Source organism: Propithecus coquereli, unplaced genomic scaffold (genome assembly GCF_000956105.1).
Source record: "Propithecus coquereli isolate 6110/MARCELLA unplaced genomic scaffold, Pcoq_1.0 Scaffold85, whole genome shotgun sequence".
In the NCBI taxonomy this organism is placed as follows: Eukaryota; Metazoa; Chordata; class Mammalia; order Primates; family Indriidae; genus Propithecus; species Propithecus coquereli.
The window spans coordinates 4,730,102-4,749,830 of NW_012154729.1; the positions used below are offsets into that span (position 1 = coordinate 4,730,102).

At 35.0% G+C, this 19,729-nt stretch overlaps 1 protein-coding gene across 3 annotated transcripts in view; it reads left to right on the plus strand.

Annotated features, from left to right (window-relative positions):
• NTN4 (netrin 4) overlaps positions 1 to 13,504 on the plus strand; it is a 105,983-nt gene extending 92,479 nt beyond the window's left edge. For 2 of the 3 annotated variants that reach the window (XM_012663999.1, XM_012663997.1), the window contains exons 8-10: positions 4,174 to 4,242; positions 6,783 to 6,953; positions 12,069 to 13,504. In XM_012663999.1, the coding sequence (XP_012519453.1) occupies positions 4,174 to 4,242; positions 6,783 to 6,953; positions 12,069 to 12,205 (377 nt within the window). In that variant the 3' untranslated portion in view covers positions 12,206 to 13,504. The remainder of the gene's footprint in view (positions 1 to 4,173; positions 4,243 to 6,782; positions 6,954 to 12,068) is intronic. The other variant, XM_012663998.1, reaches the window with a different exon arrangement.
• The last annotated feature ends 6,225 nt before the right edge of the window (positions 13,505 to 19,729 follow it).

A 19,729-nucleotide genomic window follows, 5' to 3' on the forward strand; every position in this document is an offset into this window, starting at 1 on the left:
TGTATATTGTTGTCTGCTTTGTCAAAGATCAGTTGGCTATATGTAGATGATTTTACATCCGGGTTCTCTGTTCTGTTCCAATGGTCTATTTCTCTATTCTTTTGCCAATACCTGCTGTTTTGGTTACCATAGACTTGTAGTATAGTTTGAAATCTGGTAATGTGATGTGCTATGATTTGTTCCTTTTGCTTAAGATTGCTTTGGTTATTTGGGCTCTTTTCTGGTTCCAAATGAAGTGTAGAATTATTTTTTTCTAGATCTGTAAAATATAATGTTGATATTTTGAAGGGGATTGCATTGAATTTATAAATCACTTTAGGTAGTATGGACATTTTAACAATGTTGATTCTACTAATCCATGAGCATATGTTTTTCCACTTGTTTATATCATCTTTCCTCAGTGTTTCTTAGTTCTCTTTTTTAGAGATCTTTCACCTCCTTAGTTAAGTATATTCCTAGGCATTATATTTTCTTTCTAGCAATTGTGACTGGTATTGAGTCTTTGATTTGACTCTCAGTTTGACTGTTATTGGTATATAGGAATACTACTGATTTGTGTACATTGATTTTGTAACCTGAGACTTTGCTGAATTTATTTATCAATTTCAGGAGTCTCTTGGTAGAGTCTTTGGGGTTTTCTAGATATAAGATCACATCATCTGCAAAAAGCAATAGTTTGACCTTCTCTTTACTGATTTGGATACCCTTAATTTCTTTCTCTTGCCTGATTGCTGTGGCTAGGACTTCCAGCACTATGTTGAATAGAAGTGGTGACAGTGAGCATCCCTGTCTTGTTGCAGTTCTTAGGGGGAATGCTTTTAACCTTTTCCATTCAGTTTGAAGCTGCCTGTTGGTTTGTCATATATGGCTCTTATAATTTTGAGATATGTTCCTTCTATGCCTAGTTTGTTAAAGGTTTTTATCATGAAAGGATGCTGAATTTTGTTGAATACTTTTTCTGCATCTATTGAGATATCAAGTGATCTTTGTTTTTGCTTCTGTTTATGTGGTGAATCACATTTATTGATTTATGTGTGTTAAACCATCCTTGCATCCGTAGGATGAAGCCCACTTGGTCATAGTGGGTAATTTTTTTGATGCACTGTTAAATTCGGTGGGCAAAAGACACAAACAGAAGCTTCTCAAAAGAAGATAGACAAATGGCCAGTAAACATATGAAAAAAGGTTCAATGTCACTAATCATCAGGGCAATGCAAATTAAAACCACAGTGAAACATCACCTTGCCCCAGTTAGAATGGCTCTTATTAAAAAGTCCAAAACCAATAGATGTTGGTATGTATACAGAGAGAAAGGAACACTTATACACTGTTGGTGAGACTGCAAATTAATACAACCTCTATGGAAAACAATGAGGAGATTGCTCAAAGAACTAAAAGTAGACCTACAATTTGACCCAACAATCCCACCATTGGGTATTTACCCAAAGGAAAAGAAGTGATTTTATCAAAAAGACACCTGCATTCAAATGTTTATTGCAGCACAATTCACAATTGCAAAGGTGTGGAATCAACCCAAGTTGCCATCAATTCATGAGTGGATTAACAAAATGTGGTATATGTATACCATGGAATACTACTCAGCCATGAGGAAGGATGACTTAATGCCTTTTGCAACAATTTGGATGGAAGTGGAGACCACTATTCTAAGGGAAATATCTAAAGAATGGAAAAACAAAAACCACATGTACTCACTATTAAATTGGAACTAACTAAGGCCAGGTGCAGTGGCTCACACCTGTAATCCTAGCACTCTGGGAGGCTGAGGCGGGCAGATTGTTTGAGCTCAGGAGTTTGAAACCAGCCTGAGCAAGAGCGAGACCCCATCTCTACTGAAAATAGAAAGAAATTAATCGGACAACTAAAAATATATAGAAAAAATTAGCCGGGCATGGTGGCGCCTGCCTGTAGTCCCAGCTACTCGGGAGGCTGAGGCAGAAGGATTGCTTTAGCCCAGGAGTTTGAGATTGCTGTGAGCTAGCCTGATGCCACGGCACTCTAGCCTGGGCAACAGAGTGAGACTCTGTCTCAAAAAATAAAAAAAATAAAAATAAATAAATAAATTGGAACTGATAAGCACATGTGTACATAGACGGAAATAAAACTCATTGAATTCCAAGCAGGGAGGAGCGCGGAGGAGGGGATATGTGAAAAACTACCTAATAGGTACAATGAACACTATATAGGTGATGGGCACACTTTGAACCCTGACTCAAGCATTACAAAAATGATCCATGTAACCAGAAACATTTGTACCCCCATAATACTTTGAAATATAAAAAGAAAAATCTGGGTTTTCTCATTAGCTGTGCTGCCTTAGACAAGCTAATTAACTTCTCTGAGGCTTTATTTTTCCAGTTGTTAATAATACCTATCTCATAAGGTTATTATAAATATTAAATAAGATCATATGGGTAAAGTTCCTTACATCATTTATGGCTTATAGTTGGCATTCAAATTAGTTATTGTTATAATCGATTTCATTAGCATATAATTGGTTCCAGCCTCCCTTTTCTCCCCATTCTAATACTTTTGACATAGTAATGCCAAATTAATTTTTATATATCTATATTTTTTAATTCACATAACTTCTCTAAGCTGATAGCTTTGGAAATCCCCCTTTATCTAACAAACTAAATGCAGGCCCTAATTGCACATCAATCAAGATCCTCCATCCTATCTTCTACTATTCTCAACTCAATCTGTTTCCCACACTGACTGGACCACTGACTCTTCTATAAGCACACTATGCTCTTTTCTCTTTTGCATTTCTTTGCTCACTCTTTTATCTCTATATTCCTAACAAATTTCGACCCATTAGGATCTTAAATGAGTAAATAAATGTAAGATTCGTAAAATAGTGCCTGGCATGTCGTAACTGTTCCTCAGTAAGCATCAGCTGCTGTTATTGCCACTCTGTGTCTATGAAATGCAGTGCATGAAGGTGGGGGGGAGGAGAAGGGGAAGGGGGAAAATTACATCAGATTGTTAAATCAGTAAGAATGAAAATCCTACCCATTCTGGGCTCTAGGAATATCAAGATGAGTAAGACATAACCATGGTCCTCAAGGGGCACAGTCTAGAGAGGAAACATACACATAAATGAGTTTGAGAATGCTATATATACACTATGTACAAAGGCATTTTGAAAGTCTTTCACAGGACCTGGCAAATTTGTCACACATAATAATTATAATATATCCTTTCAACTGTTGAGAGAAAATATCCTACTTATTCTACAAAGTCCATTTCAAACTCTTCTTCAGCCATGAAGCCTTTTCCCATTCTTCCCAAACATATGTGACGCTTCCACTCAAGTATATTGTACATCTCTTAGACCACTTACCACTTTTTACACACTTGCTTTATTCACCCTACTGAACTGTAAGCCTGAAGGTAAGCCTTGCTTACCTTTCTGATGGTAGAGTATATAGCACCATGCCTTGCACATCACAGGTGTTCAATAAATACTTTTAAAATGGATGGCATTACCTTCAATAGACTGCCCAATCATTTTATTTTATTTGGCTTTTGTGGTGAACATTAATTGTAAAAAAGCAATCGTCTTTTCTACAGGTTATCCATTCAATTGTTCTTTTCCATTAGTGTGGAATATTAATACTGGGCTGCATTTACTATAACATCAATTACAAGCATTGAAATATACCATTGTTTCTACCTTCTATATTTCTCTTCCATCAGTACTTCATAGGGTCTTACCCTGTCGCCCAAGCTGGAGTCCAGTGACATGACCATAGCTCACTATAGCTTCAAACTCCTGGGCTCCAGTGATCCTCCCACCTCACCTCCCAAGTAGCTGGGACTACAGGTGCATGCCACCATGCCCAGCTAATATTTTATTTTTTATTTTTGTAGAGACAGGGTCTCACTATGTTGCCCAGGCTGGTCTTGAACTCTTGGGCTCAAGCGGTCCTCCCACCTTGGCCTCCCAAAGTGCTGGGATTACAGGCATGAGCCACTGCACCTGGCCAAGATGCTACTTCATTTGAATGACTTTCTTGGTTTCTTAGTATTTATGAATTATGTTGTATAACTTGAGCAGGGCCTAAAGAGTGTGTTACCTGGGTTTACTCGTGATGTCTTATTTTTTGCTCTTTCTTTCTAATAACACCGTTTTCCATTTACTTTCTGTAGGTAAATGTGAATGTAAGGAACAGGTGTTAGGAAATGCCAAGGCATTCTGTGGAATGAAATATTCATATGGTGAGTCTGAAACCCTTGAATGCTTCTGAGAACTTATTCACACTAAGTACAGAGAGTTTTTAAGGAAATGGGAGGTCTGGCTGATGACATTCTCAATAAATTAAAGCATTAGTCTTATATAACAATACTAAACACAATATTCTGGTCTTAAGCTAGATTTTCCTAATGTAGATGGTGTTGAATGTCTTCAGAAGGACAAGATGCTTATAGAGCAAAGGCAGTGCTATTGTACTATAAGAAAAGAGGCAAAAAGCAAAAAGAAAAAGTCATGACACATAATCCTTTCTCACAGATGCTTCTTGCCTTATTCATCTAAAAGGGAAGTCTCTAGCCATTTAAATGATTCCTGTGTTCGTTTGTCATGTGGTAATACTAAGCAGAAATCAGCTTAAGGCAGTATTTCACAATGGTTAAGAGCACAAGCTTTGGACTCAGAACTACATGGGTTTGATCTCTGACTTACTGGGTGGGCAACTTAACCTCTCCAAACTTGTTTTCTCATTTGTAAAATAGGGATAATGCTGCTTCCCTCATTAAATGAGATTTTTGAAAAACATGCAGCACATTACCTAGCACATACTAGATGCTCAGTAAATGGTAGGGAGGAGGAAGAAGATGTATATTTGTGAGGCTCTGAGACTAGCTGTCCACCTGGGTCTCTTCCCCACCCTCTCAGCATACTCCAGTCTCCTCTACCTTTCAAATACCAGCAAAATACATCATCTAGAAAAATGAAAATGGCACTGCCCTAAGTAAAGACTGTGACTATCTTCAAATTCTAAATGGCTTTATATTTACTATCAAATATATTAAGATACCTTATCTTGTGACCATTTTCTTGACTAGTGTCTGAGGCTTTTTATTGCTCCATAATTTACATAGCCTAAAATATGCATCACAATGAAGAGAAAATTTTAAGTCATGATTTATGAAACCAAGTATTTAGGTTCTTGATAACATTGTATTTCATCTCATAAAAGATTAAAAAGAAAATGGCAAAAACCTTATAAATCTTATCTAAAATTACATGCACACTTCCCTCTATTTACCCAACTTGGCTAAATAATAGAAGAAAACTTTTGAAATGTATAGTGCCCGGTAAAGGTAAGGCAGTTTAGAGGAAGTGGCATTTACTATCGAAAGCAAAAACATGATAATTTAGTCCAAAGTTGATTAGTTCAGTGAAAAAATATCAACTGGTTCTCATTATCATGTAGATTTGGGTAGCTCTCTGAATTTACAAACAATCTTTTTATACAACTGTATTAATTTTTTACTTGAAAGAACTTGAATGTTCTTAATGATGTAATGAAATGCCCTGGCCTTATTAAGTACAATACTCCTACAGACTTCGAAAAAAATTGGGCTTTCCCCTCCCCATTCTCTGGCTTTATGGAAACAAACACTTCATTTATTTGTTTATTCCTATAGCAAATATTTATTGAGTGACAGTGAACAGAGAAGGTCCCTGTTCTCTTTGAGCATACAGTCTAGTGGAATGATAGTGACCATTTACCATACATCAGCCATGTGCCAGGCACTCTGCTACACACCCTTCATGCATTTATCTCATCAGAGTTCTAGTCCAAACTCTACCTCTAACCACCCAGTTATGCAAACTTGAGCATTTCACTTAAATTCTTTAAATTTGCTTCCTTATACATAAAGCAAGACTAGATGGGCTCTTAAGACCCCTTGAAGGACTGAAATTTGATGATCCAATAAAGACAGCTATCTGACAACTATATTCTCAGAGCATAAGACCCAGCCAAGATAGGGTTATCTCATTACACACAATCTTCCATCAAGATGTAGGTGAGCTAGTAAGAACTCTCCTAATAACATAGACTGTTGCATCCCAGTGTTCTTTGGGTTTACTTTCTTCCCCCACCCTAACTTATTCTATAACTTACTCCCCAGCACATCCATTTTGTAGATAGAAGAGCATAATAGAATCCTGAGTCATACAGAATACTGGCACCCCACCATCGTAGACAGACAGCTTCCCTAACCCCACTCAGCTTGCATTTTACACCAGGGGAAGAATATTAAGTCATCCATAATATTATTTGATCTCTTTAGAATATGTAAAATACATTCTGGCAGTAACATTTTGCTCTCTGTCATAACATTATACACAGTCAGCCATAACAGTAAAATATAGTCAGAATTTAAATAAAAGCCAAGATAAGTCTACTTTCTATGTTTCCTCTTTCTATTTAGATTTGATAGCTGAATGTATTAATATTTAAGATTATAATTGCAGTAGGCAAATAGTTGATATTCTCTTAGCATAGTGATTTGAGAGGGACTAGCAGGTGAGATTGCCTAAGAAAGAAGAGTATAGCTAATGTAGATAAATGAGATGAAACTAGTGCAAAAATGAATGAGCCTAATGATTTTTAAAGCAAATTTCCACATTCTCATCATCCATTCACCTTTCCATTATATTATGAAATGCATATTTAAGTTGTTCAAAATTCAAAAGATAATATGAATAATACGAAATTTCATGCATTTTGACTTCTATGTTGTTACAGTGCTAAAAATAAAGATTTTATCAGCTCATGATAAGGGTTCTCATGCAGAGGTCAATGTGAAGATTAAAAAAGTCTTAAAATCTACCAAATTGAAGATTTTACGAGGAAAGCGAACATTATATCCAGAATCATGGACTAACAGAGGCTGCACTTGTCCCATCCTCAATCCTGGTGAGTTTCCTATCTTAAAACCTACCTTGTCTCTACTGATTTGCTGCTTGCCTTACATTCTCTGAACTACAACCTAAATAAACTCAGCAAGAGCATCTCTCCTTTTCACCATCTGAATTCTGGGGAAAATCCAAATAGAATTCTTAGAATTCACATCAAAAAATTATTTCTCTTCCATGTGCTCTATAAAAGTAAAATATTCTAAAATCCAGCAATATAATATTTTCTGTCCTAAAAGAGAGGACTCAGATTGGTTCCAGGTGCCAGTTGCATAGAAAGTACTTTCATGAATTTATATGCCACTTACTCTGTATCTGAAAGCTAGGTCCTATTATGGCAGAACCTGTTTCCAAAGGAAGTTCAAATGTAAAATTCCATCTGTGCAAATAATATTGAATTGATTTTTACTATTGCATGAGAAGCATGTGTTTCTCCTGGATAGAAAACAACTCTCAAGTTCTCATCATCTTGTTTTTCATTAAATGATCATTCTGGTCTCAAATTAGAAACAGCAGAAATAAACAAAACAAAAACTGTAGAATTTTAGAGAAACTTGGAATGGAGGGAAATTTGATTTGCACCTTAAAATGTCAGAAGTAGAGACTAGCAAGTAAGCACAGGGGTTCTTGCCTCTAAACTCTACAAGTATACTCTTCATCTTGTGTCATAGGCTATTATTTCTCTGTCTCATTAAATTTGAGGATGGAATTTACGTTTTTGATCATAGTCTCTTCAGTACCTACCATACAGTAGCACATACCATACAGTGCTGGATATATATCAGTACCCAGATAATAGTAACATAGTACTCAGATAGTAAATTCTAGTAAAACAAATAATAATTCTAAAAACTCCTCTGTATTTCCTTGTTTATGTAGTTATCTGTGTGTTATTGGCACTGATGAAACAGGTGCAAAATTTATATTCTGTATCTAATTCCTTCCTCACATAAGTCCAGGAAACCACATTTATGTTAATAATAAGTGTTTTGTGGTCTTTGATTAATAAATTTGAGATAAACAGATAACTGGAGGGCAGGGAGAACTAAAGTAGCAATAAAATATCTCCTCAGTCTAAATGATCTAAACAGTGATACAGAACTTTTGATTCTATCTGACTGCTGGCCAATTTCTCATACCCTATTCTACCCCTTCAATAATTTATTTAAATTAATTTAAACTTTAAGGAAAATAGAAGACATTTTAAATTATAAAAAAAATAAATTAATATAGTTCCGAAGAACAAATTGAAATAATAAGAACCTTAGATTTTGAATACAGGAAACTAAAAAATCATTAATTTAAGTTCTGTTTCCCAAGGATTTGTGCTTAGGGGCTCTTCTTACAAGCACTTTTCTACTATCTTGGCAAAAGAAAAAAAAGTCTGCCCAGTGTTTTAGGAAGACATTAAAAACAAAAGCTTTGACCATCTGAACCGCCCTCCAGGAAGTGAACTATACTTCCTAATCAGGCTTTGCCAGAGTCAAAGAATCAACTGAGTTCATCACAATTGAAAACATAAACACAATTATTCAAAGAATTCTTGAAAACATGTTTACTTGCTTTGAAGAAAAGACTGGAACCTACCAAAGCAAAACCAGACATTCTTTCATTTCACTTTGTTTTTCCATTTTTACAAGTTCAATAACTACAGCCAAAGAAAGCTGATAAGAAAATTCTGAAACCTTACACGCCAACTTGCTTCCTTTGCTACCTTCGAAAGGAGCAATCTAATTTGGGTATCCCTGTGAATTCATTCATTCTTAATTCATGTATACATTTACTCATTCATCAGTCATCTACTTTAGAATACCAAGAGTAGCAGTAAAGTATTATATTTTCTTTTACTATGGATACAAAATAAACTTTGTTCCCTCAAACACATAACATAGTAGATGTCAAAAGCATAGAGAAAGGAAAACAAAATGTAAATGATAATAAGAGATGTAAAAGATAACATTGTAAAAGATAACATTGTTTTGCATGTTAATTTTTGGTATGATGCTGCTCCATAGTTTATGTTTTTGTTCAGTCTCATTTTTATAGGTTTAATTTATATTTACACTTTAAATTAATGGTCAATTCCTGTAGTATTTTTTCTATTTGTAGTTACAAAGTAAATTCACTTAAAATACTAGACTTAACCCTTAAGTGTCTTAAAAAATGTCTATTGTGTTTTTTGTGAGTTTTTTTTTTTTTTTTTTTTGAGACAGAGTCTCACTCTGTCTCCCAGGCTAGAGTGCAGTGGCATCATCATAGCTCACTGCAGCCTCCAATTCTTGGGCTCAAGCGATCCTCCTGCCTCAGCCTCCTGAGTATCTGGGGCTGCAGGTGCATGCCAACACACCATGCTAATTTTATTTTTTGTAGAGACAGAGTCTTGCTATTGCCCAGGCTGGTCTCAAACTCCTGGGCTCAAGGAATTCTCCTGCCTCAGCCTCCCAAAGTGTTAGGATTACAGGCGTGAACCACTGTACCCGGCCTGTTTATTGTGTTTTTAAGTGAGTATTTTATTATTTTTGACATTATACAAACAATATCAAGACTATTATATTTTAAACTAGTTAGTTAATGAAAATATTGGGACTCTTTTTTCTGCAGAAGCTAAGGTTACCTTTTAAAGAATTTAAGTGCCTTATCATCCATTTTACATTATGCTCCTCAGTGTTTGAAACCTTTCTGTCATTATTTTCCTTTTTCTCTTTTTTTGAAAACACCATGATAGCCATTTTCAAGTATAGGATTGGTTTTTTTAATAATCTTTTAAATAATTTTTCATTACTATGTAAGACATGCATGTACATTATAGAAATCTAGGGAAAATTTTTAAATTTCATATTTCTATCTCCCAGAGATCATCTCTGTCAATAGCTTAATGAAAATCCTTTGAAATCTTTCTCTATGTGTGTAGATATTGTATTTTTTTAACCAAAATGAAGTCATGGTGTATGCTCCATTCTGTAACCTGCTTTATTAAGTTAATCAGCTTTATCTTCAATTTCAGTTTGTTTTCATATTATCTAATAATACTCAGGCCATATTCCTATTTCCCAACTAATCCCAAAATATCCTTTAGAGCTGATCTGTCCTTGCCATCATTCAATCCAGGATCATACATTATATCTAGTTTTTCAGTCCCTATCTCTCTAGTACAGTTCCTTTTTTATGACTTATTGAAGAAACCAGGTCAAGTGTCCTGTAGACTATCTGACCTTCTACGCTTGTCTGGTTGGTTCCTTGTGGTGGTGTTTAGCTTGTTCCTCTATCTCCTATATCCCTTGTAATCTCCAAAGAAAAGCTTGATTGATTCAAAATAAACATTTTGGCTAGAATGCATTATAGATATTGTTGTATAATTCATGTTGAATCACATCAGAACATATATAGTACCTGGATGACCTATCATTGGTGTCACTTTGGATTACAATGATGACAGTCTGATCCCTCCATTGGCAATTTTGTTTTACCTTTTGAGACAAGAAAGGAATGCATAATGTAAATTATGGCATTATACAAACATCCAGTTTTCCATTAACCATTCATTTAATGTTTGTATCACCAATTGATAATCCCTTCCTGAGTCAATAATTTCATTGGCATTTGAGAAATGATGTTTTTCTAATTCTGTCTAATTCTCTTCATTTATTAGCCGACATTCTTCTGTATGAGGACTTTCTCTCCCAAGCTGGGCATTTAGGTTACCATGAAATACAATTCTTATTGTAAAGGCAGGATAAATACTAAGTTCTTTCTCTTTAATTTCTAATTTTCAAAGCAAGAAATGGTTTTAATAGCTGCCTCTAAAAAAGACAAATTAATTTTTCTCTGGTTTTCTCTTTTTTTAGTATCACTTTGAAATTATGGATTTTCATTAATTTAATGTGTTTCCATACACACAATTATTATGTTTCTTGGTGCTCAAATAACCTCTTCCTGCTAGTTGCTGTGTCCTTTTGAAAAGACTCACATTAATCTCTGAAAGCTTCCTTTTAGCACATTAAGATATCCCATGCTCACCTTCCTGCCCTGGACTTGGAATAAGTCAATCTCCAACAAGCCTCATTTTTTGTTTGTTTGTTTTTATTGAGACATGTTATCAAAGCCTACAGTATGTTAGTTATAGCTGCTCATTACTACTAGGATGACATTTTTTCTAGATCATTTCAGTGAATGAACAAGAAATGAATCAATCTAAACCGTGAGTTAAGTTGATATTTATAATTGAATTTTAACATCTAGTGTTTTCACTTAATTTGATTTTTTTATCTTATATTGGAAAGTTTTATTTTATAAATATAATTATTTGTTCTATCCTATAATTTTTTAAAAATTATTTCCAAATACAAAAATTGATATTACAAAGATTTACTGAGGGAGGTTATCATATTTCTTTTTATTAATGTGTACTTAATAAGACTGTCCTTTCATTTCTTATGTATATTAGCCAAAATTTTTTATTTGAAGGCTGAAAAATTAGAATTACAAGGTCAGCACTAGATCTGGTCAAGTCTCATCATCTATTTAGTTTTTTCAGCATATGACAAACAAACCACCTATATTCCAAAAACACATTGACTTTGTATAGGAAATATGTGTTATTTTGTATTATATAGTCCACAGCTTTCTTCCAATATGTTTTCCTAAATTGTTGTTTGACTTTTATAAAATCCTCCTTAATATACACTACCATTCACAGTGAGTGTCAAAGTAATACTGATGTATAGCAGTATGGCAAGTCCCCTGAGAACTCTCACTTCTTTACCATAGAGGGTGGTATACTACAAGGCAAAGGTTCTCGAATCAGACAGACCTAAGTTTGAGTGAGGGTGCTGCTATTTACAGGGAGACACTGAACAAGTTTCTTAACCTTGCTGAGCCTCAGTTTCTTCATTTGTAAAATAAGAAGAAAAAAATACCTACTTTACAGGTTTATTTTCAAGACTAAATGAGGTAGTACGTGTAAAGCACTTAACACATAGTAAATGTTTACTAAATGGCAGCTCTTGTTTGTCTTTTACTCCCTATTTCAACCATGAATGTATAAATCTACTGGAGTCACATCTCTCCCTTCAATAAAGTATGACACTCTATAGCCCCTAATTTTGTTCTCTTTTAGGTTTGGAATACCTTGTAGCAGGACATGAGGATGTAAGAACAGGCAAACTAGTCGTGAATATGAAAAGTTTTGTCCAGCACTGGAAACCATCTCTTGGAAGAAAAGTCATGGATATTTTAAAAAGAGAGTGCAAGTAGCAATAAAGATGTATAGCACATAATGGCATTTCTCTATGTGCAAAACACAGACTTAATGGAAAGGAGACCTCAAAAATGAAACTGGAATTTTTTAAAGTGCCAAAATGTACAGAAATGTTCCAATGCATGGGCCTTGTCTAACTTATCTCTTCTGGGCCCATATTTAAATATAGTTTTATTTCATTAAGAGGAATGAAAAACCCTACGCAGATGTCTGTTTTCTATGAGACTGATTCTGAAAATTCGTTAACTATTAAGAATATTTTAATAGCAGCATGATATTTAGCAGTAATCCGTTAAGGGCAGTGCCTCTTAACAAGGACTCCTTCCAGCTTCAATTATGTTACTTACATTTGATGCTACTTAAAGTAATTAATGAGATTTTAAGAAATCCCCAACACTACTATCAGGAAAGGTGTTTCTTAAAAAGAGCCTTCTCTTGTGTGTTATGTATGAACTTTGGTCTGTGGGGTGTTAAATGGAACCTCTCCACATGTATATAGTATTTCCTTGTATAAAGCACTTTACTACCTACCACTTGGCGTAGTGAAAGTTCGGAGACTGCGGTTGACAGAAAGAAAAGAAAAAGCTGTGTAAGAAGACCTACTGAAACAGAAGCACTACCACTACATGTGCACAAAAGTGACCATACAAAGGAAGTTGTGCTATTTAACTCTGAACACTTGGAGAAACTATGTGAAGATGCAACCTAAAAGGAGAGTATGTTAGCATGAAGTCTCAGCTTCGGGCTAGAGGTTAGATTCCAGGATACCAGCCATGATGAAACTTTTTTAAAAACTAAACAAGAAGAGACTTTAAAATAAGATAAAGAAATCATAAGTGTAGAAATATGCTTGGATAAAGGGGAAATGGACTTTAAATTTTAAAAAGCTCATTTATTTGCAATGCACTTGTATACACTTAAAAAATTATTGTAGACACAGAATTTGTTATATTTTTGTGTTTAGTATTTAAACCTGAACATCAAAACAGTTTTCTTCCTTGTCTTTCTTAACAGTATATGGTCACTATATTTGCCCACTTTTTAACACAATGTATGTGATAGTTCACCAAATTATAGTTTTTCATTATTATTCCTCTTCTTTACCCACGTATAACCACTAAATATACAGTTTCTTCTGTACTTGAATATACAAAACATGAACACAGTGCCATATAATTAACTTCACATACAGAACATATTCTTTTCCTGAGGTCCTGTGGACTTGCAAAAATATATATATATTGCTTTGTTAATTTGTTTTTATATTTCATATGTGTAATAAAGGAATACAATCTCCTGATTTTTGTCTCATTTCTTGATCAACTCTTTCAATAATGCTAAAGATTACCTTCCCATAATGAGGGAACTTAAATCTAATTCCTTAAATTAAGAAAATCAAACAAGAGCTTGGTATTTCTATTGTATTACTCTGGAATTTAGAAATGGAGTGGAAGCTAATTCAGATGTCTTTAGCTTTTGTAGACTTCGGACATGAACTTTTTCATTGGGCGCACTGCAACTTTTATATTACATTTACTTTTTAACAAATTTTAAAAGTCATAAAAGTTTGTTGTTGAAAATACAAAAAAAGCATAATGGGAAAAAACACTTACACTCCAAGCATTCTGAGATAACAGCTATTTGAATTTTAGTGACTAGGCTGTAAACCGTTCTCTATGCATATACATAACTGGAATTGTACTAAACATACTCTTATGAAATCTGCTTTTTCACCTATAGTATGCCTCTCATCTTCTTACCTATTCTATCTTATCTAGGCAGATGGAATACTATCTAGTAGGGTTATCATTTACAAGCAACTTATAAAACACGTTGGTAAGAAAATATTTTAAATACATCAAATATAGGATTTTCCATTTCATTTTATTTAAAATAATTATAACCCATTAAAAAAAGTAGAAATAATGACTTTTAAAAAAAAAGAATATAAAGATATCTACAAAACATCATTAAGTGAAAAAAAATTGCAGAAAAATATATAATTAGCCCCTACTCTAAAAACACATTTATTATATATATAGTGTTTTAAAAGTACTGAAAGATAGATTATAGCAGTATTTCAAAGAAGAAGGAAGATTTTTCCTTTTTATTTTACATATATCTATATTGTATGTAAAATACAATACAGATCTTTCAATGATCATGTACTACTTTTGTAATTTATTTTTTAAACAATTAAAATTTAATCAATTGTTTTTAAAGTATATTCAAGTAAAATCAGAAATAAAAGTTTAATTTCATCTAGTTTACCAAACTGTTGGGCCCCAATATGTCTTCCCATCCTCTTTGACTAGAATCTAATAGGTCCCTGTTAGAATCATTTCTTAATGTCTTGATTCTCAAATCACTTACAGCTCTTAAAAATGCAGTTTTAAATTTTCTATGAGCATCATTTGGCTTCCAAAGTGGAAAACAAAAAAGAAGAAAGAAAAAAGAAAAGAAAGAAACCCCGTGTTCTCCATTTGTAAAAGTAAACAAGAAAATGGAGCTCGAGCTAGCCTCCTCATGACTGCATTCCCATCCCATCATCCCATCATTCCATCATACTACCACCCTGCTATATGCACGTTCTCCTTAGCCTTTTTCAAAATAACCACCTCGGTACCAAGGCAACAGAGTCAAATAAAACTTCCATCTATGGCTTCATAGGAGCCTTAATACTTCCTTCAAGAGTTACTGGGAAAGTGTCTGTCCCAGAACTCCATTTACCGCTGGGCTTTATTAGTCAGCAGATGAGTTTCATAATCTCCACATACCTATCTGCGTAATTTGCCTGAGGTCAACAGAGTCTTGCCCTGTTCTTACATCATTTTCCCTGTAGAGGAATGTTACTAATATGTAGAATTTGATGCAATGGAAATTCTCAATAATAGGATAATCTTTTAATAGTGTCCACTAAGTAAGGTCAAATCTATGGGGATGTGACCATGAGACAAAGTGTCCATCTGGCTATATTAAACAGAGAGCAAGGCCTATTATGGGTAAACATTGTTCTTGGGGACACTTTGGGTTCTCGCAAAACAAATCCTTTTCTAAATGATCACGGACTTAACAGCTCTGAAGGGTGGGAAAAAGAACCTTGAAAATGTCTGTGCTAGCCATCCCTCTGCCACTGCCCTGGAATGCCTCAGAACAAGAGTGAGTACCGCCTGGCCCCCAGAGTGTTGTCAGAGGCCTCAGGACTGAATTGCTTTTGTGCTCATTGTTTCAATGATAAGCAGTTCCCTAACCTAACTTTATCAAAGAGCCAAAGTTACTCACGATTTATTTCCCACAGTTTGGAAGGAAAATACTTATGAATAACCTCAAATTTACAAGGGAGATTGGTATGATAAAAATGGAATAGAAGCAAAGGGGTGTGCCTTACATAACTGATGGTTTGTTGTTGTTTTTTTTTTAAAGTCTCTTAGAGAATGATTTGTCTAAAAATACTTTTTAAAAAATGATGCTCTAATCCCTGCATTCCTACACTTTCGCTAAAGGAATTTAAACATTTCTCTACTTTTTTAGGATTACTAATTATGTTTGAGATCTGCAATTTTTTAAAGGAAAAATTCCCAGATTTATTATGAGTCAGCTCATATATGCTGGATAACTAAAAACGCAGAATATTAGTCACAAGAAAGAAAGAAATTATGCACTAGACCAAATAGATATTTCCAAAATGTGAGATGTGTGTTCTGTTAAGAGAGGATTTTAGTACATGCTGATTACACCTCTAATGTCCTTAATATGTAGTCACAGGTGGGGGACATTGCTCCAAACTGTGATCATTAGTAATGAATTGATTTATAAATCCAAGACTATCCAAGATTTATTAGAAATGATCAAATCATAATGTGTTCATCTGAACAAGAGGGAACAGCACCAAAGAACCTTGCTTGCCAGAAAGAAAAACTACCACTGTCAGCAAATTTTCAGTTATCAGTTAAATGGTCTGTCCAGAAATTCCCTAGACACCTCCCTCTCAGCCAGGACACTACCAAGGGTTTCCAACTTGGCAAATAAAAAATAAGAAAGATAATATCAACAATAGCAAACAATAACTAAGAGTTTATTACAAACTAGGCACTATTTTAAGTGCTTTACATGTATTATTATTCTATCCTTCTAAGCGCCTCTGGGGTGAATGCTGATATTATTTCCATTTCCCAGATGAAGAAACTGAGGCACAGGGAGACTAACTAAAGTGTTCAAGTATACTCAGTTAATAACTGTAAAGCCTGGATTTGAACCCAAGCATTCTAACTCACAAAGTTCATATTTCAGATGCTAAAAAGGGATTCTGGCATTCACAAAGGAGTTCATGTCAGGTGATGTCAGGTGATGCCAACTGCACCATTTTCCTCACTGGTAGTTTCTTTTCAATCACAGTTGAGGGAAGAGAATGAAGGTCAGCGTTTCTCCCAGTTTCCTTCTTCACACTCCAAATGGTAATGTATTCCATTATTGCACTCTGTGATTGCATCATTTTCTACTCTCTTTCCTATGGTTACAGTGCCCTTAGAGTAACGCTGCTTACCATAATTTATACTAAGAGGAAATGGTCAGAGTCCCTTTTTAACCTTTGCTCTGTTCCTCTTGGTCTGGTTTTCTGAGGTCCATTTGGGCAGAAGATCTGCTTTTGTATTTATTAATAATGATCCCGAATGAGCTACTGTGAAATTCGACAGCATTTCAAATCCATTCACTCAGCTCTGACTTTTGCTGTGTAGAGAAATTCTGCTAGCAAGATGAATGAGAAGGAATCACAGCAGAAAGAGACAAGGAAACAGGAAAAAAATCGAGAATGTGGGCACTTTGTCAACCAAATGGGGAAGGGGAGGAAGAGGCAGGAAAAGGATAAAAATATAAGAGACTAAAGGAAAGCAACAGCTAGAAAACGAACCAGTTGGTTTGTTCTAGTAAGAATGTGAAAAATATTTCAAAGTAGCATATACTCAGTCAACCAACTCTTCCATTGCTAGACACCATGATTTATGTAACGTATTTCTGAATATCTGTTACCACATTTTTCCATCTAATTCTCTTGCTGTTAGTTGTGTTTGAATCAGAGCCAGAAAAGGTATAGAACATAAAATAATACAGAAACCTTAGGTAATGGTAATTAGGAAATTAGGAAACCAATTAGTTTTACCACATACCAAAACTGAATTTTTAATTTACCTTTTACAGACTAGTCAACAAAATATCAAGTATCATTAAGCATTGCCTAAAAGTCTTTTTCAATATACCTGCTCATCATAATGGTTATCACTTTTGCCCTTATTATGTGCCAGGTGCTCTGATAAACTTTACAGGGGTTTTCTCCTCATATAATAGCCCTATAAAGTCAGTAACATTAGGCCAAAACCAAGGGCCAGAGTGGTCAAATAACTTGCCCAAGGTCACAAAGCAAGTAAGCAGCAAAGCTAGGATTTGAACTCTGGTTTACCTGCCTTTAGAAGCTATACTTTTAACCTCTATGCTCTATTAAAGCCTTTAAATCAATGATTCTCAAATAGTATGCATAAAAACCGCAGACAGGTTTTCATAGCACAGAGTCCCAGGCCTCTACCTCAGAGTGCTGTTTCCAAAGTTCTGGGTGGGGATCAGGGAGGGACATGTTAATAAGCACCAGTGGCAACGCAGATGCATGGCCTATAGACAAGACTCTGAGAAACACTGCTCTGGACACTCTTACAGAATAGTTGTGACAAAGTCATTGAATCATTCATTAGTTCTATTTCTGCAAATGTATCTCCCTCTGGTCATAAATCTACTTGGCCTTCATCACAAATGTTAGTTTATGTATAACAGAATCATTAGTCCTGTTATGGTTACCCAAAAACTAAGATAGTGGAAAAAGGGAATTGAAAGGCTATCCCTCCAGTAATTAAGTACCCTCACTTCCTAAACTGGCCTTAAACAGAATTGTGAAATATCTAAAATTGTCTTTGCTTTCTCAACTCCTCAATCTACTTTGGGCAATCTCCTCCCAGGTGCCCATCCACTTCATACTGCTCAGAGTCCACACAAAGATGTTGCACAAGACTCTAAACTCCCAGCTTTCCCTCTAACCTTAAACAGTATACTTTTTTTTTCTTTTTTTTTTAGCGACAGGATCTTGCTCTATTGCCCAGGCTGGACTGCAGTGGTGCGATTGCAGCCTCAAAATCCTGGGCTCAAGCAATCCTCCCACCTCAGCCTCTGGAGCAGCTGGGACTATAGGAGTATGCCAGCACACCTGGGTAATTCTTTTATTTTTATTATTTTTTATTTTTTGTAGAGAAGGGTCTCGCTACATTGCCCAGGCTGTTAAACAGTACACTTATTCATCAAGACGTTACTCTTGACCAAGAGATTGATAGATAAGATAAAATAAATCATTCCAATGAGATAATTTCATGTTTTTCTACTTCTCAATTTGCCCCTAACATAATGCTTTATTGACCAAAAGAAGCCATGCATGTCTGCAGAAAACTTTTAATGAGTTATTCTAATCATGGGAATTTCAGGCACTGGTGGCAGGCCAGTGGAGGAGATATTTTTGGTCAGATGTATCTTTCAATGCCTCATAAATCAGGCTGCCTAGGCAGCTTCCTAATTTCCCTGTAGGCAATGCCAGTCCTGCACACAAGCTCAATTGCACCCCCTCAGAGGCTTAAGAAATGAGGAGAAAGTTGAACAAGAAGTGACACTGGGAAAGGAAAGCATAGGGGGGTGGCCTAACTTACCCTCTCTCAGAAATGAGGATTCAAGCCACAGATAAAATAATCAGAATCCACACAGACTCTACACTTTTCTTTCCCATTCCTGTGAATGAGAAATAAAATCCAAGATAACATTTTTTTTAATAGGTATGGGGGAAAACATCAATGTACACAACTTACATCACAGCAAATAGAATTCTTTAACATTGGAAACAGTCCTATGACACATTAACACTCCCCGCCTGATACAGGGAGACTTGCCCTACAGTGACCTTTAGCCACCTAGAGAGCTTTTGATAACAACTGAGAGTACACAACTGGATATTTTTATCAGCACATTCTCTGCCTCTGATAAATGTTATATGAAACAGTTAGAAGCAAAAATACAGTGAATACATTTTTCAAACAGTATTTATAAGTACACTTAATTTGCATGCCTCCAAATTTTATAGATTTTACCAAATGCCTCAGGAAAGATGAAGTTTCACTTGCCCTAGATATTATCCTACTAGCACTGGGCGAAGGCAACTTGAGAAGTAGTGTTTAAAGCTTCATATCAGCCATAGTTGATTTTCCAGGCCTCAACATCTTTATGAAATGTGTTTTCCTTTTTTAAACACAAAATAACACACATGAAAAAACAAAACAATAAATACCCTACAACATGAAGAGTGATCTATAAATAAATAAAACCTATAAATAAATAAATTTATAATCTATAAATTTTTGTGACAATAAATAGATGCTTACCCTTTCTAACTCTCCTATTGAGTAGGTAGTCCATCGTGTAAATTGCTTAGTAGGTTG